General features: G+C 38.4%; 1 protein-coding gene across 1 annotated transcript; it reads right to left on the bottom strand.

The window, feature by feature from the left end:
* Positions 1 to 1963: 1963 nt before the first annotated feature.
* On the bottom strand, positions 1964 to 21088 carry LOC135155190 (serine/threonine-protein kinase SIK1-like). Its single transcript, XM_064104052.1, has 4 exons — positions 20971 to 21088; positions 18582 to 18645; positions 10120 to 10235; positions 1964 to 5884 (listed from the first exon to the last, which is right to left on the bottom strand). Exons 1-4 carry the CDS (start codon positions 21010 to 21012, stop codon positions 5705 to 5707), a joined length of 402 nt encoding a protein of 133 aa, XP_063960122.1. The 5' UTR covers positions 21013 to 21088; the 3' UTR covers positions 1964 to 5704.
* Between the last annotated feature and the right edge of the window lie 1709 nt (positions 21089 to 22797).

Below are 22797 nucleotides of genomic sequence, written 5' to 3'. Positions count from 1 at the left end.
GGGTAACAAAAACATTGATCTATACAGAAATTCTAAACCTATTCTACTCTAATTTGAATAGATACTTTTTAGAAATCGATGAGAGTATTTGTAATTTTGATTTTAAATTCTTTTAAGCACCCCTCTAACAAGATTTCTTTTAAAATCTGAGTAGATCATGGCAGGCCTACTTAATATCAAACCAAAACAATACTGCGAACACAACTTGTGTTGATTAACTATTTATAAATGCCCCAATATCGCAAACAAAATTTGGACTACATGGGACTATACAAACTTCGAAATTGCAGGACTGATTTGACCCGAGTCATTCTGCGCCAACGAAGGATCATTATCCTGAATCAGATACTCTGCGTCACGATCAAATCAATCTACCGACGACACCCCACCCCCCCCCCCTTTCCCCCTCTCTCCCTCAGGAAACAGGCCATGATAACGAACAATGATGTCATCAAAACTACGCAGCTTACGTCACAGGATCCAGGCACTGGCTGGCTGGCTGGACAAACCTGATGAAATACTTCCCGTAACGCAGTTTAGGATCCCTCCAAAATGAAAGTAGCATATCTTACCGCATGAAATCCTCTCTGATAGGAAGAAAGATAGAATCCTGTGGAGTCAGCGCGGCGCAGTTGACATCCAATATTTGACGATATGAGTGGCAGTTTTCATGGATAATTGATCAGGGGGGGTTATTTAATATACCGGGTACTGTGCAATATCGATGCATGTGATATTTTCAGTGCCATGTGTTCAATGCTTTCCATAAAGAGCAGATGATTTTATAGAATGAAAATCAAAAATAAATATAACACAATTCAGTCAATATAAAACAATCAATGTTATGAACATATTGTTTTATTACACAATTTATGTGATCTTGTAGAGGGGAACTAGGAATTGAGTGTGGCATGCATGTAGATCTATGAATTATATTGATAATGCTGCTAATCAAAGTTGATTACCCTCTATTCAAAATTAAATATAGAGAGGGGGAGAGGGAGTGGGAAGTGGGAAATATTTTGTCACTCTCTCTCTCTCTCTCACTCCCATTTTAAGCACTTACATAATCATGATTGATTTTATTCAACTGTGGACATTACTTTGGTCATTTCATAATCATTGTGTTCCATTCCAAACCACCTAACTCTCCTGATATTGCAACTACCCCCCCCCCTCCCACTCTCTTACATATAAAAAAAAATCTCATGTTCCGAAAAACATTGTTTCTTGTTTTTCTTAAATTACTATGACAACATGTAATTATCTATTGCATTACTGTTATTTCACACAGAGTGCAATTAACGCTGTGATGTAACACTTGAAAGTCAAACCAAGCATTATGTAATTATAAACTACTGCAGAGAAGGCTAGTCTACTAGCTAGGAGAAATCCAGTAATTCCACAGAGGTTAAAGCCTAGACGAGTCAACTTTCTCAATCACTGAATATGGGAAAAGACTATCAGACAATAGCAGAATCTCCATGCATTGTCAATGGGACAGGAAGTCATTGTGGTCTTGAAGTTCAGACTCACTGCCAGGTGCAATAACCAACAAGGTGTCTGAATCCACAGACTACAGCCAGTAATCATATTGCGCATTTGGTATGGACTGATATTCACAGAAGGCGCCCGAGTTATTGATTTCCCCCTATCCAGCACTTTCCAACCTGAACAAACCCTCGCAAATGTCAGAGGGCGACATCATCGACGAGGCTCGCTCGCACCCTTCTCTCTTCCAGCATTTTTCTGGTTGGTTGTTCTTTTTATTTACTGTGCATTTTTTGTTGGCTTTATGTTGCTCACACAATTTCTTCTGGTGATTAACGTCTGTAATGGTTTTCTTTTAACGCCAAGGGAGACATACAGGGTAGCTTGTTTCTTGAAGTACTGTACATAACAAGTTCCTGAAGCCTGTCTCTCTGTCTTTTTTTCTATAATTTTCTTTCTTTCTCAGCTTTTTCTGATGCTTCTTCAGATGTTTTCACATCTAAAATATTGTAAAATCCCTGCTTGATAGGGAGGCGTCCATCATTGTCCACAGTGTGTGTCAACAGTGTGTCACAATGTGAAATCATTATCACTAGTAAATATGAACATTTCAACCATGTGAATCATATTTTCCTTTTAGTCTGATATTGGCAACAATCAACACAATGTGAATGCTGAGTACTGAAGGCATGTCTGCAGTGTGTTTTATCTCCACACTATTTACTTAAAGCATTTTAACACTGTGAAACACATTAGGAACACACTGTGGGTACACTATAAACACACTGTGAACACACAGTAAACACTTTGAACACATTTTGACCACAATGTGGACACATTGTGAACACACTGAGAACATACTGTGAACACACTGTGAACCTACTGAGAACACACTGTGAACAAACTGTGAACACTGTAAACACACAGAGAACACACTGTGAAAAACTGTGAACACACTGTTTGACCCTACACACTTTGCAGCAGGAATCCCCCCCCCCCTCACCCAAGAAGATGTCCAACTATAGGCCTACATTTACATCTATACCAACCTGAAACCAGCCTGAAACTTACATGAACACCAATTATACAATATATAGAATAAATGAGGTTAACATCCTTCAACCTGTACACAACATTTTGAGCATGCCCTAATTTCATCAAATTGGTGATCAATGTAAATTTATCCTTAAAATTGTGCAAAAAGAAGGGTAAGTTGTAGGTAATATAATACCCCTTTCATAAACCCAATAAAACCCAATTATGCGGCTAATAGCAGCATAATTTGGTCGTAAAATCAGAGGAGGACAAGAGTTATCCGCATTATTCTGATGCTGCTATTATCCGCATAATAGCGGCATCGGGACAAGATTTTGAGTTTATGAACGTATTTCCAAATAATGCGGATAATTGCCATGGTGCGGTCACAAGGTCACCCTTTTCCAACACAACCGCATCGGAGGGGGCATGTCCAGTTGTCATGACGATTATCCGCCTTTTTCAGGACGGCGCTCATAAAAATAATGCGGATAATTTTCGGAGTTTGTGAACGCAATTTTTATTGAATTATCCGTATTTCTCTTAGGCGGCTAATTGGAGGATAGGTTTTATTGGGTTTATGAAAGGGGTATAAGTGTGTTTTTTTCTTTTTGCTTGTAAGCATTGTGTTTGAACTCTGCAATTCCCTTTCAAGATTTGTGCATGGATCACTCTATTCCTGTACATGTAGGCCATGAGTCAATTACCATCCAAAAATAGTACTTTCTCATTTTCACTCCTTTTGGTGTCTCATATGATATTAGACAAAATTCACAATTTTCTGACCATGAAAAGTAATTGTGATATTTTTGTTGTCAACAGATGCATTAACTTGTTGCGCTTAACCATGCTACCGCTTTAAGGGAGCAAATATTACAATGCCCTATTTTGACTAAATCAATAGACAATATAAGAGCTGGGGAAAATTACGGAGCATCGTCAAACTCAGAATTTAATCAACCTGAAGAGCCTCTTCAAGTGAGAACATTTTTTTTTTCATCTCTCTCCAGGTATCCTTGCCCTCGATCACAATCAATCTTTGCTTTCCCGGAAAACGGACAATCCTCGACGACACATCGCACAAATTGTCAAGCAGTGAAAGAAGATGGCCACGTGACGGGGTGACGATTCCATGTACAATAAGAAAAAATATTCATTGATTGACCTTAGATGTCATAGAGAATCATGTAAATTTAACATGGATAAATGACTATGTGTATGAATGTTTTTTGTCTACAAGCAATATTCGTTTGTCTTTTGCACTTCTTTTTTTATTCCCATTTCTTGCTAAGTCTATATGCTTCTCTCTCTCTTTTTCTCGTTAAAATTAAAATGAGAATCATAAGCCTAAAATTACATTCTAAATCACAAATTTGAATGCCTATCAAAATATCATCAATTTGATAATAAAAATGATATTTTATTTCTGATTCATGTTGATCAAATCTGGGCCGAAGCTTGTAGGTTTTTACAGCCCCCCCCCCCTCCCTCTTAGCCCCATTTACCCCAAAAATGACATTTATTCAAAAACTAACCTTAGAGGGCAGGAATTAAATATGTCTCCCTAAATGAATTTATTCAAAGGTTAAGAAGACTAGGGGTCATTAATTCACTCCAAAGTCACATTTTTTCAAATTTCCAGCTGGTGAAATAATGAAAAGAAATAATATTTTCTCTTTGGGGACTGTCTTGTATTCTTTCTACCTCTGAAATAACCATTTGAATTGAACCAAATTGAAATTTACAGCCTGTACATGCAGGCCTACATGTATGTTCACACGTATAAACGTCTTTCAATTTATTTATTTTTCAATACATCTGCTTATTATTGGAGTCAAATATGACTATAATTGGCATCAGCTTGGAGTCAAGTTTATGCAACTTAGTCAAAGAAATATGATACCGAGTTGAGATCGAACCCATGTCACGCATAGGTAATGTAGAAGAGAAGTCGCTTTGACTGGCAAAACAGTCAGCCAATTGCTTACTCCATTCTTAGTCAACTTCCACTCCACACAAATAAAGTGGATACAAAGATTTCAGATCTCTGTGACTTGATGCAGAGCAAATTCATATGCTGCAGTCATACCATTCGAAAAAAACCCAGGCCAACAGGAGCTATTACATTATTACCAATGACATACCATCGGTCGCTTAGGAGTCAGATTTGTTGGTGTGGCCAGGGCATTACTCGCCTATATGTCACAGATTCTGTCACAATCATTACAAACCATGCATCATCATTAATGATTCACCCTGCATTGATACCCAGCATCAGTTAGACTTGCACTCCTAGGTGTTTTGACAATGATGCTGATGAATCACCATGCGTTGTGTGTTTGTTTATGGTTCGCTGTTGGCAGTGAGTCACCTGGTACACAAGTCTAATTGAGGGAAGACTCATGGTTTTGTCAATGTTTTTGAAGAACAAAGGGTTGGATGTTTTTGTTGTAACCATCACAAAATTCTACCCAGTTTGCAAAAACATGGAAAATGTTGTAAAATTTGTTTCCCTCTTTTCCAAGGGCTTTGTTCAAGTTTCTGTACCTGATATTTTCCCAAAAGAAAATGCTTACTAAGAATTGCTTATTTCTCTGCAATTTGATTACGAGCTTATTGAGCTATTCACTGGCAAACCATTAGTTAGTTAGTTAGTTAGTTAGTTAGTTAGTTAGTTAGTAAGTTTGTTGGTTAGTTTGTTCATAGTTCGTTCGTTTGTACGTTCATTCGCTACTAGCTGTTGTTAGCTATGTATTTCTGTGAGAGCAAAGCCCACAGAGAGAACAGTTCATTAAAGATGCAGTAGCTGCTTTTGGTAAATAAGTATTTCGCTGATGATGATGACGTTGATCATGATGATTATCATTATTATGATTATCATTTTCATTAGCATTATCATTATTGTTATCATTATCATCATTATCACTCATATCATTATTATTTCCATTATCATTATTATTATCATATTACTAGTATCATTATTATTAATGTCATTATCATTAGCATTATCGCTAAAGGAGTTGATCGTTGTCTCACGATAAAGCAAACTGATATTGCGACATTTCATTATCATCATCCCCATCATCATCATTATAAATTATTATCATCATTATTGTTATCATCACCATAATCAATATCATCATCATTATTAATTATTAATATCATTATTATTATCATTCTAACTCACCCAAATGTCCAGTTGAGGTCCGTCATACCTCTGGCCCTCAAAGACTTCTGGGGCAGCATACGGCGGACTGCCACACCACGTTGCCAGGTGCTCGCCAGGAGTGAAGAAATTACTGAAACCAAAGTCCGCTATCTTGATGTTCATGTTTCCGTCGAGGAGGAGGTTTTCAGCCTGGAAATGCAGACATAGATCAGGATGAACAAAAATATTAAAGATATTATAATATTTCATTTGTATGCAAATTTCTTGATACATTAACAAAAGGCTATTTAAACAGTGCACTTTCTGTTACCAGTGAGTTTGCGCTTGTTCACTGAGAAAAGAATGAATTTTAAATTAATCATACAGTCCTTTCCCATGAGCAACATCCAAATTTTCGCTTTTCAAATAATAACAATTATAATAATAGGCATTTATATGGTGCCATCTATCTAGAAATATTCTATTCCGAGGCGTGTTGTTATTATCATTATTACCCCGGCTTTAGCTCGAGCTGCCTTTCAGCGCTCATGCATTCAAGGAATTAATCCTGCCGGGTACCCATTCACCTCACCTGGGTTGAGTGCAGCACAATGTGGATAAATTTCTTGCTGAAGGAAATTACGCCGTGGCTGGGATTCGAACCCACGACCCTTTGTTTCAAAATCAGAAGACTAATCCACTGGGCCACAACGCTCCACGTTGAAATTCACATTTCAATTTTCAAATTTCTTTTTTTTTCCAAATTTCATTCTTCATATATACTGTAAACACAATCTCCATATTCTGTCTGCCTGCCATGAGGAGCACACACCTTCGTACATGTACAATATTCTGAGCTACATTCATTCATATCCTTCCAATTTCAATCGAGGGGTAAAAATCTGTATCCCAGTTGTAGGACAATGCTATAGAAAGAGGTTTGGGTTGGGGCACAATTTTGTCTCCACCTTACCTGTAAATGCATCTACAAAAATTACCTTCAATACATTTTCATGCACTTGCCATTAAAGTACACACTAACCCTTGACCGAAAGAAAGCCAGAAAGACCATAGTTACGAGCAGATCACTTCGCAGCTAACTAGATTACCACCTACTGCCTCCGGAAATGTGGAATTGATTTCTACAAGGTGGAGTACATCTCGCTCATTGTACATGCACCTCACACAGTAATGTCATGGTATGTGGAAGCCATTCATGATTGGTAAGGTATGGTAGGGTTGGTGTTTAGTTGATGGTGCTGTTATTGATGATGTTTTCAATATCATCAGCAGTATCAGTATCATCAGCACCATCATCACCATCACCATCATCATCACAATCATCATCATCATCATCATCATCATCATCATCATCAATATTTACATCATTATATTATTACCATTCATTATCATTATCATTACCATTGTTATTGCCAATGTCATTGTTAAATGTTATTGTCTTTTTTTCATTAACATCATCATCATCATTATCATCATCGCCATCATCATCATTATCATCATCATTAATATCATCATCATCATCGCCATCATCATCATCATCAATTCATCATCATCATCATCATCATCATCATCAATATCGACATCATTGTATTATTACCATTCATTATCATTATCTGTTGTTATTGCCACTGTCACTGTTAAATGTTATTGTCTTTTTTCATCAACATCATCATCATCATCATAATCATCATCATCATTATCATCACCATCATCATTATCGTCATCGCTCATCATCACTAATAACATGATAATGACAATGATGATGCTGGTGGTGGTGGAGATGGTGATGATTATTCTAATGGTGATGATGATAATGATGATTTTAATCATTCATAATGGTGCCTGATATGGTCCACTTGTCCGTAAAGATGGTTGATTTTTTCTTTTACCTAAGAAATGTTTTCCCATGCCATACTGAGTTCATTTTCATTGACATCCCCTTGTGTTTGCACTAGCCTATAATAATATAGGCCAGAAATCAAAATTATCCAGAGATTTAATGCAATGGTTTATGTATGAGTTTAAGTGTGAGATACATACACATGTTTTGGGATCACATGAGAAGTTCATATAACAATTACATTGTTTTTCATTGACTTTTGTTAAAAGCTTCTGGAAAGCTTGGCATCTGAATGGCTGGGAGCAAGATGGTCAGTGGAAATTACTGATAAATCTTTTCACGAAACCCTCCAGGATGTGTGTCTGGTGTGAAAACGTATGCACAGTGCACTTATTTAACAACTTGGAGTCTTTTGGACGGTTGAAGAGCATTATATAAGAATGGCTGAAGGATTGGAGAGGGGTATGAGAGGATGAGAGGTGGGGTGAGGAGTGGTGGGTAGGATGAGTGAGAAGAAAGGGAGGAGAAATGGTGCCAGATTGGGTGGGGAAACTGTGTCAGCCGGGCTGGGGTTGGTGTGAGAAATGGTTGCCATAGGCCACAGCAGGAGTGGGGAATTCAATTATAAGTAACATAGGATTGGAAGTGGGGCATAGCAGTTTCCGAACATCCCGCTTGCAGGACCGTGGGTAGGGAAGCGGAAAGAAAAGGGGGAGGGTCGGGCGCTGGTGTGCCACATTTGAAAGCATGTGTGAACAATATGGATGTTGCGGATGCAAAATGGTGTCCATGTTGATCTGCTTGGCCTACATACCCGACAAATATTCATTTCCAGACTATGAAAAGGGAAAAGGAAAAGAGAAAAGGGGGTGAGAGGAGGGAAGGGGTGCAATAGGATCGTTCACAGCTAGGGAAACATGCCCTTAAAAGGAATGTGAGAATATAGGCCTACATGTCATTAAGTTTCAAGTCTATATTTACTGAAGGAGCTGATAGAAGCAAACAGACCCTAGCGATTGTCTAAAATCATCAAGGGTAAGACACTGGAAAATAAAAACAAACTCCAAATGAAGGGTTATAGAAAGAAAATAGGGAACCTGTGTACAGAGGAGTTTTGAAAACAAGAAGTTCAAAAGAACGATTTAAAGAATGAACAGCCTACACAGCATATACCCCGCAAAAAACAGAGAGTAAAGAGACAGACAGAAACAGTGAGAGGGGGAAAGAGATGGAGGGAGAGAGAGGGAGGGACAGAGCATAAAATGCCTGCCTGGTAATTAGGCCAGCGCTTTCACGCCACGACAAAAGGCAAGGCCTGGTTGCTAACGTACCTGCCATTCTGACGTCAATGGCAGCCATCGTGAGGCTATTGGCACGTGTGATATGATTTCTGCACGTTGCTATTGACAATCTCTATCTTTCTTGCTGCTTCATCTTCTCTTTCTCTCTCTCTCTGTCTCACCTCTCTTCTCTTCTGTTCTTCTATTTCTCTCCCTCTCTTCTCTTCTCCTTTCTCTTCTTCTATTTTGTATTTCTCTTCCTCTCTTGTTTTGCTACAACCCTCTTTCTCATTCTCCACCCCTTTCCCCCTCTATCTTTTCCTTTCTCTCTTCCTTTCCCTAGCTCTCTACCTCTATTTGTCCATCCCTATACCTCTTTCTTTTCTTTCTCTTTTTCTCTCCAATTTTCCTTCTTAACCCCCCCCCCCCTTCTACCCCATATACATATTAATTTCACCTAGATATTTCATGTCTTATGTGCCAAAATTTGAATGTAAGGGCACCTAAAAATCATTTTGTGGGCATCCTTAAATATTTTTTTAATAACATGAAAAGGACTTGAAAAGTTTGTTCACATTCTCCAAAAATGTGGGCTACCCCTTGTGAAACACATTTTTATGTTACATCCACACTGTGATAACTGTTTTTAGAGTGTGAATTGCATTTGGGGAGATTCCTTCTAATTTCACTCCATTTATAGTGTGTATGTATCAATGAACTGTCATGGAATCCTGGAGATATAATAATGTATATTTACATATGCATGCATGCACAATGATTAATACTTCAAACTCATAATCAATGATTATTATACATGTTGTAAGAAAAATCAGAGGAAATTTTAAAGCAAAGTGTGCTTAATTTCTTATTTACAATTCCAGGGTTATCATGCAAGTGCACTACGCAGGGTTTACACTGACTTGCAAGGAAGCAAAAGTTTAGTCAATTGCAGTGAATATTACAATGGAGAATCAATATCTAGTATCTGGCTATCGGGTTATTTAATTGTGACGAGAGATTACATGATCAAGGCATCGCCCCTCCCCCTCTCTATCTATATTTTTGTTTTTTTCTGTGTCTGTTTCTCTCTCTCTCTCTCAATCTGTCTCTCCCTCCATTTATTTGCCCACGGTTCCCACCTATGAAGCCTAACTTGCCATCAGTTATTTTATCGCAAAGAGCGATTACATGATCAAGGAATCCCCTCATTTCTCATCTCTCTCTCTCTCTCTTTCCATTTATTTGCCTTCTGTTCCTACCTTGGTTGCTATGTGGCCAGGCATTTGGTTGCCATGGTAACTTACCTTGAGGTCACGGTGCACAACATGCCGTTTGTGGCAGTATTCGACGGCGGAGATGATTTGCATGAATTTCTTCTTCGCTTCCTTCTCTGACATCCGGCCATGTGTGTCTAAGTAATCTGCATGATAAAGTATAAAGATGAAAATAAATTAGTCAAAAAGATATATAGATAGATAGATATATAGATAGATATACAGACAGACAGACAGATAGACAGACAGACAGACAGACAGACAGACAGACAGACAGACAGACAGACAGACAGACAGACAGACAGACAGACAGGCAGACAGGCAGGCAGGCAGACAGACAGACATTTCAAAAGTTTTAATTCTCTTCATACAATATGGCTGACTGAATCAATAAAGGGACCATAGATGAAGTACGTGAAAGCAAAAGTTCATGTAAATTCATGTCAAATCAACAATTGAAAAAGTTCTAGATTACCTAACACTTAGAAAGCTAGTGAATAGCTGTTAACAAACATATTGTAGGAGAATAAAATGTGATTAAATGGACAATATGAAGAGTACAGACCTATTGTAAAACAAGGTTATAGAATCTAAGTAAATTAAATCAACTATATTTTAAAAAGGCACAACATTGTTAATAATTGAGGAAAGAACCATGAAAAACATGTTATTGGGTAAGGAACGGGGGTCAATGAAATGAAGCTCACAGACTTATTCTGTCAAGGTGTGGCATATAATTCCCTATAATTATTTATTTGAGTATAACAACATGTACCCATACATTTGTTAAACTTGTTTGTTACTTATCAATTCATTTCCATGATCTGAAAGAAAAATTAAAGAGGGAATAATTTTCATGGTATTAGATCGCAAATTGCTCCACATTTTGTTTTTTAATGCTACACAAAAATTCCTTTGTGTAGCATTTTTCTTTTACATTGGTCTGTAGTCTGTACAGAAGATTTTTTCAAACAACCAGAAATGCTACTCAAAATTGAGATGTCAAATTGTCCCCAGCTGAAGATTTAACCTTTAAAAATATTTTCTAATTTTGAAATTCATCTCCTCATCTCCTCGTCTCTCCTTGATTTGTATTTGTTAACACACTTGTAACATATATATGTATACAAATTATGATGGATCTTCAACAAAAAAGATCAAAGTAATAATCCTATTTAGCTAAGCTGGATACAGCTTCTACTTGTAAATTGAGTTTTAATCCCTTTTTGGCTGTATACACTATGCATAAGCGGTTCATGAATAATTCATCCTTCTTATGAATATGCATCCCTCTCATGAATATGCATCATTTGTGTACTGCATTATAAATTGTGTTTACAAGCAAAAGCAACCAGCTGTGTCTGGCTGTATGCCAGAGTGAATTATGCAACTGGCCTTGTAGGCTGCCCACTAAACTAGGCAATGGAATGTCCCAAAGTTGACCTCAAATGAGGACAAAAGGTCGTTAAAGGTCAGATTTGTGAAAGGTGTCAGTGCTAAGTGATTGTTAGGAATGACAGGGAAGGGATGAAGACACACACAGCTCTAGAGAAAGAGAGAGAGGGGGAGGGGAGGGGACAGTGATGCCAGGCAAAATGATGCATTACGTGTAGTGATCGGATAGATAAGGAGAGATGAGGGTGGGGATGGGGAGATAAAGAGCAAGACTGGAGAGAGAGAGAGTTAGAGAGTGGGAGAAAGAGGGAAAGATAGAGATAGAAAGACAGGGAATAGAGGGAGATATGTGCAGAGACAGGAACAAGACAAAATGAGAGAAGGAAAGATAAAGAGAGAGAGAGACACACACACACACACAGCCAGACAGACAGAGACATCTGTTAGAAACATTGAGAGATGGAGAGAGACAATCAGAGACAAAGAGGGAATAGACAGAGATGGAGCTAGGTTAAATATGTAGACAAGCGAAACAAACTTTCAATACAAAAAAGGCTTATATATTTAAGCCCTGACCTACAGAGAGATTTATTGAAATATAGAATCATATGATGGAAAGCTATAAATTGGTCAAAATTTTCTGTATACAGAAAGATAAGCTGTACGCTATATAGATTCCTGGAAAGAAGGATAGATAAATAGATAGACAGATAGAAATGATTTGTCCCGAGAGAGCATGGGAGCGTTGACTTGGAAGGAATTCCAACCACCTTCCAGCGTGCGTCACATTAACGTTGTAACCAAAGAAGAGCCTGCATGCAATGTGGGGCAAACATTATACCCCCATCCATACATGCGACAGCCAGCCCAGTAACTCAAGCCACCAGTCTACCTGGTTGACCTCTTTGCAGGGGGTGTTCCAGAACAGGTCCTAAAAGACATCCCTGTGGGACTTCAACAATTTAAAATTCAGTCGATTTTCCTCGGAAGTTGCACGTTCCTGCTTCTGTATTTTCCCTTTCAGAATACACATGTAGCCAGATGTTTAAAGGCAAGGTTCCTGGTATATCTCTGATTTTCAATGTAATGATATCAACATGAAGGAAAAATGTCGTACAACGGGTCATGCAGGAGATTCACCCAAAATAAGGCAGGATTGCCGAATAATGCCTGTGAGCTGAACATAGGCATTTTATGTCTGATAAATCTACTATCTACTGCTAGAATTGTACAATTTTAGGCTTTTGTAGGCATACATGTAGGCCTATATCATTTAAACCATGGAGCTATATGTATTTTACAGTTCCATGTTTAAACTATGTACATGTATATGTATGAGCATGGAGCTCTGCCTAGTAGCTCTATGGTATGCAGGGAAACCATCATTCAGTGTGTGCAAACGTCACAGTCGAGCATGAGTTCAAACACACAACCCTGGAAGGCAACTTTGCAAGGGGTCTTCAAAACATATTTGCAGACTTGTATCACTGCTAGGAGACCTTCATCTCTACGGTGTCTAGTGTAGGAAGAAAGGCAGTACTATGATAGGAAAAAACAAACGTCTTCTCCGGTTTATTTCGCTATAGGGTACCGTAGTGTGGAATCATCAAGTTTCCCTTTTTGCATTTCAGCGTTTTTTATACCATAGTTTGGTAGAGCACGATGAAATACCCCCACAACCCACAGTTGATGGAAATCGGTCCAAGGGAGCCTTGAATATGACCTCAGGCTCATGAAATACATAATTAGCCCCAATGAAATCAATGTATTATTGGTCTGGTTCTAAATGTTAGGAGCCAGGCCAATAATACTTTGACTTCAATGGGGCTAATTATGTATCCATGAGGTCATATCTAAGGCCCCCATAGACAAATTCCCACCAAAATTGGGTTGTGGAGGTATTTCATCATGCTCTACGAAAATAAAGTATTAAAAACGCTGAAATGCATGAAAAAATTTAGTGACGTCATCATTTCGGTACTCTATAGGAATGACAAGGGATAAGCCAAAGAAATAGAAAGCAGTTTGTCAACGGTGTGGCTATTGCTACATTTCTATGATAAGTATCTTGTTCCTTGCGTACACACAGGCCTACATATTATTGGTAAAAACTGAATATTATTATTCATATTCAGCATTATTGCATGAAATCTACAATGGAGTTTAATATCAAAGACTACCCTGACACCCCTTGGATGCAATGATATTGGAGTTTAAAGTGTGGAAACTAAATGTATGACCTCAAACGCTGCTTGTATTCAGAGCACTACACAGGTTAATCAGGCACAGTGGTATTATGTGATATTTCATTTTCACAAGGCCAATATACCAGAGTTCAAACTAAATATGATGCAATGCTTTAGATTTGAGTTTTGAACTTGATGGTCATAAATGGTAACACCTGTGTGAAAGCAATCACATTGTCCACAGCCTAGATTGTATGTAGGCCATTGCCCTAAATGTAGGCCTATACATGAAAAGGGCATATTTATGCAGTTCATTATTTGCTTGTATGTGTCCCAGCTATGGGATTAAAACAATAATAACCTGCCCCTATTTAAAGGCTCTTCTAGTGAAAGGTCAGGCAACCATTTTATTTGGGGCCCATATTGCTATCCTGTCGCATCGTGTCCCACAGTGTGCCCACACTGTGGTATAGAGTGTAAAATCACCTCCACACGGTGAAGGTGCTCAAATTGAACAGTGTGCATCACATTTTTCGCTAAATTGCTAATACACAAATCTACAGTGTAAACACACAATGAATACACTGTGAACACACAAAATTCCACACTATATGAACACACTGTGAATACTCACGCCAAAGATGTACCCAGTGTGAACACACTATGAACATGATCTGAATACATTGTGAATACACTGTAAACACAATTTGAACACAATCTGAATACACTGTGAATACACTGTGAACACAATGTGTGTACAAGCTGAAGCCTGAAGACATAGAAAACACAATGGGAATCAAATGTGAACACACTGTGAATACATTGTAACACAATGTGAATAGGGCCTACACTGTGAACACACTGTACATATACTGTGAACACACTACTGTAATTACACTGTGTTACACTGTGCTTTCCAGCTTGAAGAAAAGTAAATAGAGACTGAGCTTCCGATCATCAGTCAGTCCCACCACACCATGCAGAAAGCATCAGTTGAACCCGACCAAGTGAATTAGGTCAGCGGGATCAACCAACCGTGTCACCGCAACACGTCATGTAATGAGCTAGCCATGCCTCTGGTCCAAAGACCTCTAACCCCGTTCACACTTGAAATAAAATCCAGATTAATGGTAGATCATGGATGAACACGATCAATTGAGGCTAGCATACAATTTCAACTGAATTTACTGTAGGCCTATGAGGCTTTGTGTATCTATAGGCCTTAATGAATCTCAGAGCAAGTACTTAAAAGGCTATTAACCCTGTTAATATTGAAAGATGGGCCTATAACTCAAGCATGTCTTACTAATGATGGGTGTATGCCTAATTGCCTATCTATGATGTAATTCTGAACTAACCGAGTCTACCTCACCAAATGCAAATGAAATATCCCATGTATTAGTCTAAACCTATTTTTTACATTGTTAATTCACTTTTATATCAAGCCTTTCTCATACATGTCGAAATTGCATATTCATAAATTAAATGTAGGCCTACATGTATACACTGCCAGTGATATTGAATATAACACTTTTTCTTAAAGTTCTCTATAGGCCTAATAGGCTAAACCTTCTGGAGTTCCAACTTCTGGAGTTCCAGTAGCATCACAGGCCATAGGAACATTTCATGAAACAAATATTCAATGATTTTTCACTGACAAGATTGTTGTAAGTTACTGCAAATCCTTACATCTCATTGGCTGAAAGCAAAATTAGTCAGAGAAAAATCACTGACAAAACCTTTCATGAAATACCCCCCCCCCCCTCCTGCATAAAATCATAGACCATGGACCTTATGCCTACAGACCAATCTCTGGTACCTGTCCGGGCCGGATGTCTCCCGCAGAACAGCAAATCCTTGCAGCTGATTGGCCGAGAGCAAATAAATCATTGACAATACTTTTCATGAAACACTTCCCGAGAACCTGGATGCACAGACCAATCTACCGGTAAGAACAGGGCATTATGTGTGTCGGGGGCCGGATGTCTCCCCAAAGTTCCCTACTATTGTTACAAGCTACTGCAAATCCTTACATCTCATTGGCTGGGAGCATAAGAGTCAGAGAAAAAATCACTGACAAAACCTTTCATGAAATGCTCCCTCAGCAGTATCATAGTCATAGACCAACGGACCTTATGCCTGGCTACAGACCAATCTACCGGTAAGAACAGGGCATTATGTGTGTCAGGGCCGGATGTCTCCCGCCAAATTCCCTGCATTCCAGACATGTCTCATCCTATGACATCCCTCCGCATCTCGGATGTAGAGTACATGTTACACGGACACCAAGTCAGGTCAAACCGCCCTCGCTCTGTTTGTTGTGAATGCGTTGACCGCCTTCCGCGTTAACCTCCGACGTCCAACCCCCGAGCTCCCCGCACAGCCAGAGCGGCAGTTCCTGCCTGGCATGCTCTTGTTTGCGGAGGGAAAGGGGTTAAGATGCTTAAGTATGCAATGACGTCAGGGAGAGTTAAACATGTTACTTCTATAACCGTTAGATGGGGATGATATGTCTTGCCGACAAAACATTTATTGTACTAAATATACCCATGGTGGATTGACGATGAGGGCCAAGAAGGGTAGGCAATATTGGTTCTGACCCTCTTCTGCGGAATTCCTGGGATGATGAATCAGGATGTTATGTCCATGGCTTAGGACTAGGAGTTGCCTCATGGTCTACGTAGAGGAGGGTTGGGGGTGGACCACATATCCAAGGTGCTACCTTGTGGGGGGGGGCTCAAAAAAGACACCAGTATTTTTTTCTTTTTTAATATAAAAAGGAAGAAAGAAAAAGAGACTCATTAAGCTGAACTTCATGAACGGAAGCATTAAAATTGGAAGGAGCACAATTCCAGGGTCTACTCTTGTCATCATAGTTTTTCCTCAGGGTGCGAACTAGGTGAACACAGTCAGTAATATCAAGACTAATTCCCAATACATAGGAATAGGAGATAGAATAGAAGAAAAATACAACGTACCAATTACCATCATGGTACCATCTCTAGACATATACAGAAAAGCAACTTCTACTGCAGACACACAATTGAATGGAATCCAATGTATGACTTACGTCAAGAGATATTCAAAGGAGGATCAAAGAACAAAAAACCAGCAGAGAATCAAACTTCTCCCAACGGTTTGGCTCCATCTTTACAATGCTGTGCATATGCACAATAAAAGCAACTTCCTTTCGTATGAAAAAGAAACGTGTCAAACATGTTTTCATCAAATCAAGGAGGATCGAGGGACAAAAACCAGCAGAGAACCAAACTTCTCCCAACGGGTTGGCTCCATCTTTACAATGCTGTGCATATTCACAATAAAAGCAACTTCCTTTCGTATGAAAAAGAAACGTGTCAAACAGGTTTTCATCAAATCAAGGAGGATCGAGGGACAAAAACCAGCAGAGAATCAAACTTCTCACAACGGGTTGGCTCCATCTTTACAATGCTGTGCATATTCACAATAAAAGCAACTTCCTTTCTTATGAAAAAGAAACGGGTCAAATATGTTTTTATCAAATCAAGGGACAAAAACCAGCAGAGAATCAAACTTCTCCCAACGGGTTGGCTCCATCTTTACAATGCTGTGCATATTCACAATAAAAGCAACTTCCTTTCTTATGAAAAAGAAACGTGTCAAACATGTTTTCACCAAATCAAGGAGGATCGAGGGACAAAAACCAGCAGAGAATCAAACTTCTCCCAACGGTTTGGCTCCATCTTTACAATGTTGTGCATATTCACAATAAAAGCAACTTCCTTTCGTATGAAAAAGAAACGTGTCAAACATGTTTTCATCAAATCAAGGAGGATCGAGGGACAAAAACCAGCAGAGAATCAAACTTCTCCCAACGGGTTGGCTCCATCTTTACAATGCTGTGCATATTCACAATAAAAGCAACTTCCTTTCTTATGAAAAAGAAACGGGTCAAATATGTTTTTTATCAAATCAATGTACCATTTCTATTCAACTACGCCTGAATTACCCTGGATCTGTGTCTCACAGCACCCCCCCCCCCTTCATGATTGTTTGCTAACACAATAGCTTACATCGCATGAGGATGTACTGAAAGCAATCGAAGCATCATTTGCTTTCAGACACCACATGTGAACAAACAGACTCGTTCACGTTTGTACTGTGTAAACAATATTGTAAAATCATAAAACGTCATAGCCTTAGTCTTGAAACTAATTGGGTCAGCGCAAAAGTCTGTAACAAAATATTTCTGCATGTACATTTTGCTTTCATATTCTTTTGCGTTTTACAATTTCAATAGAGACGAAGTTTTAGGTCTATGTTATTAATCTCACATGGCGAAAGAATAATTACCTTATGGGGGGGTGAAAAGGGAAATGTGTTGTTTTTCATTAAAGAAATTCTCATGTTTTAACTTGCTGCTGCTGCTGAGAAGATCATAATCAATTCAAACCACCAAGGAACATATGGCCTGAATGCCTCTTTGAGGAAAATGTTTATCAGGATTAGTACCTCACCAACTTGGAAATGAACAAGGCCTTCGTCAAGTTCTTGGTCACAATTTATTCTTAATAGTTTGCATGTTGATGCATACTCCCTTTTCAAGAGAAACATCTCCAAGGGCTCCAGGGCTCCATCTTACAAAGGGTTATGATAGATCTGATCAACTTCAACTGTATGGAAATCCATCAATGTCATATTTTTTTTCCGAAAGAAATTTGAACAATGTCCTTTGTAAACAATTTGTAAACAAAGAGAAGCACACTAATTTTTTATTAGAACGATGGATTAATGGATATACAGTATATCTAGAAAATATTTTGAACAAATAGGCATTTTAGATGTTGACGTTGCCGACTTTCCATAGTTGTGGTTGAGTGGATCAATCGCAACTCTTTGTAAAACAGGGCCCAGATTTTAAAGTAAACTTACCAAACATTTCCCCACTGCTTGCGTATTCCGTTACGAGGTATAGCATACTCTTTGTTTCCATAACCTAGATAAAAAATAATAATGGAAAATACAATAAATATCTTTCATTTTGTAAATCAATAGGCGGTGCTGCACCATCCTGAGTTTGCTCAATCTCGAGATTTTAGCCCGATCGGCCCTCTTCGCGATTAATCTTGAGATTCAAGAAACCCCCGTCTCCACCATCGCAAGAAGAGCGATTCCTGCTCGAGCGAGGCATCGATGCATTATGGTCTGACGCCGTGAATAAATAATCCCGAGTGCGTCTGCACCTACGAATTAGCGCTATACTTCGTAAAATAGCGCGCTATTTTGCAAATAATCCCAAGTTGACTTGGGATTGCAATCTCGAGACTAATCCTACGAACTAGCGCGATAATTGCGTCTCCATTGCAAATAATCTTGAGATGGTTCAGATCAGGATAATTTGTCGGATCAGAAATAGCGCGCTAATTTGAAAATTCAGGATGGTGCAGATGGCCCTAATGAGTTTGGTTCATCCTCAAAAAGGTCCCTCCATTTTGGAAGAGGGCATATCCCAACATTAGATGGAAACAATTCCATGTACTACCATGGCTTTTGGAATGGACAAAAATTTTACATTGGCAATCAAGCAGTAACAATTTCAGCTTTTTGTGTATATATATTGTGAATCTTAATAATTCTTAATTCTTCTTTTATCATATTCTGCAGGCATTGTGTAAACATAATATGTACAATCCAGTCTTTGACTGCCAATCATGTTTAGCAATAAACCTGAATTGAATTGAAAAACATTGGCAATCGATTACTACCTCAGCGTTATTGTTAATATAAAATTTTCTCAACGTTCTTCTTCACTATACATGTGTATCTATAACCACGGGATCCACTAAACCTATTTCATGACTGTTAAATAACATATTCTGAACTGAACCGGAGTCGTACGTACAGGTCCCATCACCCAACCTCCGGGTCTGGATCACAGACTACTTAGTTTACCAACACACAGTCAGTCATACAGCAATGACGTCAATGGCCGCTGCACGAAGATAAAGGACCAGGGTCCAAAGAATGCAATTTATCCCAAATACAAACACCGAACTTCCGAGGTCCCTGCCAGAATTTCTTTCCATGTTGTGGCGCAGTGTCAGGAAAAAAAGGAAAAAATATATAATACCCAAAGGAACGCAAAATAGCCACATAATAAAATAAGAAAAGAGGAAGGGATGTGTAGCGAAGAGGAATGAGGAAATATAGACTGGATTGTGATAAAAGTTGAAGCTGCGTAGGATGACATGCATACATGTTTTTTCATACATACCAGTACGTCATAAAATTTGCTTTTGCGCAGGACACAACAATGTATAAAATAGGATGCATCGGGTTGGAAAATGCCCACTCTTTGACATTTAGGCATGTGCGTGCTGTACAGTATACAGCATTATTTTTTAGGATCAAAATATGATAATGAATACAAATAAAAAAAAAACAATTGAGTGTTTCCAAACACTTATATTTTTAGGGGTTATACTTGTTTAGGGGGCAAAATTGTCCGGATAGAAGAGCCTGCCAATAAACATGAATAGAGTATAAATGTGACCAATGGATAACCCTTATTTGGGGTCAGTTTGCATAAAGTGAGGTCGCACATGGGTATTGCAATACAGTTGAGCACCCCCCCCCCCCCCCTGGAATCGACAATTGCTTACATATTTCTTGATTATTTCTCTACATGCATATTTCTAGTCTATTATAACAACTGGCTGAGATTCAATAGCTAACTGCTAGCTAGTCACAAGCAGTGTTCTTGCTAGACCCATTTAGTGTTGGTTGCTATTTCACGGCTTTATAAAGTTTTTTCCCAGGCCAAGTTAGCAGTCTTAAAGCCCAAAGTGGAGGATTAGCAAATCTTTGAAAATAAACAAATATTTATCAAATACAAGAATATATAATGTAAATATGCAAATAAAACAAGATATAAAGATGGAAATGAATGCAATTCCTCTTTGCAAGGAGTTAGTGTTGAAGCACTTTTCATTTGAAACTTGTGGTGGACGGAAGCAGTGTTTTTCATTAGTGGTGGTCGGAAATCCTCTGTGCCGGTTGGGCCCCGACCACTGCCATCCACTGTAGCTATAACACTGGCCACCAGCTAGCTGCTAGCAAAGCTTTCCTTCAAGGTTGTTCAGGTTTTTAGTATGTTGTTAGAGTAGATCACATAATGCTACTTGTAAATCCAACTGCAATCGAGTTGAACACCTTGTGGTCACTATACAGCATGGAACTAATACAAATATCATTCATTTCCATCCACCACAGCGCATATTTACACTGGCACTGAAGTCGTTCTAATCGAATACTCACTCACCTGGTATAATTTAATGACGTTCGGATGCGAGAGCATCTTCATGATTTGCACTTCCCTGTAAACCTTCTTGAGATTGGAATCGTCTAACCTGGATTTGTCAATGATCTTGATTGCAACCTGAAATGACAAGAAAAAGGGCAAAAATTAAGTTAAAGCAAGAATCAAAACATAAGGCATACAAGGTCAGTGATTTTTCTATTTACTGGTAAATCAAAATGGAAAATCCTTGTTGTTCTTTACCTTTTGTGTGAAAATTCATTGAATTTACCTCTGCAAAAAACAGAATTAATTTTCTTACTGTGTATTTTCTATGACAAAACAGAATAGATCAGATTTGAAACATATGTACAGGCTTACAGACACGGAAAAGACCAATTTGTTTTTGTTTTTTGAAAAAGAAACTCCTCCTAGCATTCATTTGGATATTCAGTTGTAGTATTAGAAGTGGGGGATTTATTCCTTGAATATGTTGAGGTTGATAAATGGATAAAAATTCAGAGTTTTACGGCAGGACTCATTTTTATTCTGGGCTGATATCAAAACACAAAATGTAAAGAGCAAGAAAAGATATAAAATCTTTGGCAACTTTATTTTCACTTCCTGTTCAACAATCTCTTCTCTGCTTGTGTAATATCATGGACCTATTAGGTCCATGATAAACCCCCAAATGAGGGGGGGGGGGGTGGGGGTCCATCCTTCATTTGCTCATTCTTTCCATTATTATTCTTCTTTTCATCCATGGATATCATCATTCTCATACATCTTCTCTTATTATTTCTCCTCCTTCATTCTTACCCCCGCCCTACCCCTTAACTTTCCCTTGTCAGAAAATGTGTGCACTATTAACATAACATGCAAGCATAATGCGGTACAAACTAGTATCATGAACCGCATTTTTAAAAGACGCCCCCTGACATTTACTTTGCACACCTCGAAGATGGCCTACGCAGGAAAAGCAAACAATCGGAACATTATGAAAAGGTGACCACAAAATAGAATTTATACCTGGTATGAGTTCACTATTATTTACACAAATGGTTCTACGACTCTCTTTATATAGATGTATGGATATTTCAGCTTTGTGAAGATGAATGTGGTTTAAGTGGTTGCCATATTATAAATGACTGAAAAATTTAAAATCAATTGATAGTATAGAAGGGGCATTGTGATAAAAAGAACAAGTTCATGGACGAGAATATATTACATGTATGTAATAATAATAATAAAAAATAATGCAGCTTCTTCTTGTATATAAAGTACATTTAATCTCTTGAGGTTATAAATGGCAACGGTACAATAGAAAAATATGACCTATTTGTTTGAGCGGCTGGGAAAAAAAGACAAGATAGAATTGAAAGATTGCAAGAAGATGTATATTTTTTGTTTCTAATTGATCCTGAGAAATGGGAAAGGCTTTTAATATCTAAGGGAAAGGTCGTACATGTAAGGACACCTCTGAGAGAGATAGAGCGAGAGAGAGAGAGGGGAAGAGGAAGAAAGAGGGGAAGAGGGGGAGACAAAAGGAGAGAGAGGAAATAAAGAGGGCCATCAGAGTCAGACAAAAGAGACGTTAAAAAAAGAGAAACAGAGAAACATATATAGAGAGAGAATGGGACAAAGGGAGAGAGTGACAGAGAGAGGGAGAGAAAGATAGAAATAGGAACGTCATCATCGTACGAGATAGATTGATTTTTCTAGTCTGTGGACATCACCTGGCCCTATGTTTGATTAAGACCAGGCAGCCTACGTCATACCTCTGTCTCCCAAACACGCAAAAAATACCGCATACATCACAAGATGTCGTCCTTGTTTTTGCAAACCAATCCT

This window comes from Lytechinus pictus, chromosome 8 (assembly GCF_037042905.1).
Source record: "Lytechinus pictus isolate F3 Inbred chromosome 8, Lp3.0, whole genome shotgun sequence".
Classification (NCBI taxonomy): domain Eukaryota; kingdom Metazoa; phylum Echinodermata; class Echinoidea; order Temnopleuroida; family Toxopneustidae; genus Lytechinus; species Lytechinus pictus.
The sequence above is the reverse complement of the archived record's forward strand: the minus strand, read 5'-3'. Positions and strand labels throughout refer to the sequence as shown.

Bases quoted from the DNA above. Each gene is read 5' to 3' on its own strand.
- LOC135155190 (XM_064104052.1), bottom strand. From the start codon at position 21,012: ATGAAGATGCTCTCGCATCCGAACGTCATTAAATTATACCAG. The intron at 18,646-20,970 runs GTGAGTGAGTAT...TTTTTTATCTAG, and splicing joins ACGTCATTAAATTATACCAG to GTTATGGAAACAAAGAGTAT. The intron at 5,885-10,119 runs GTAAGTTACCAT...CTGCATTTCCAG, and splicing joins TTGTGCACCGTGACCTCAAG to GCTGAAAACCTCCTCCTCGA.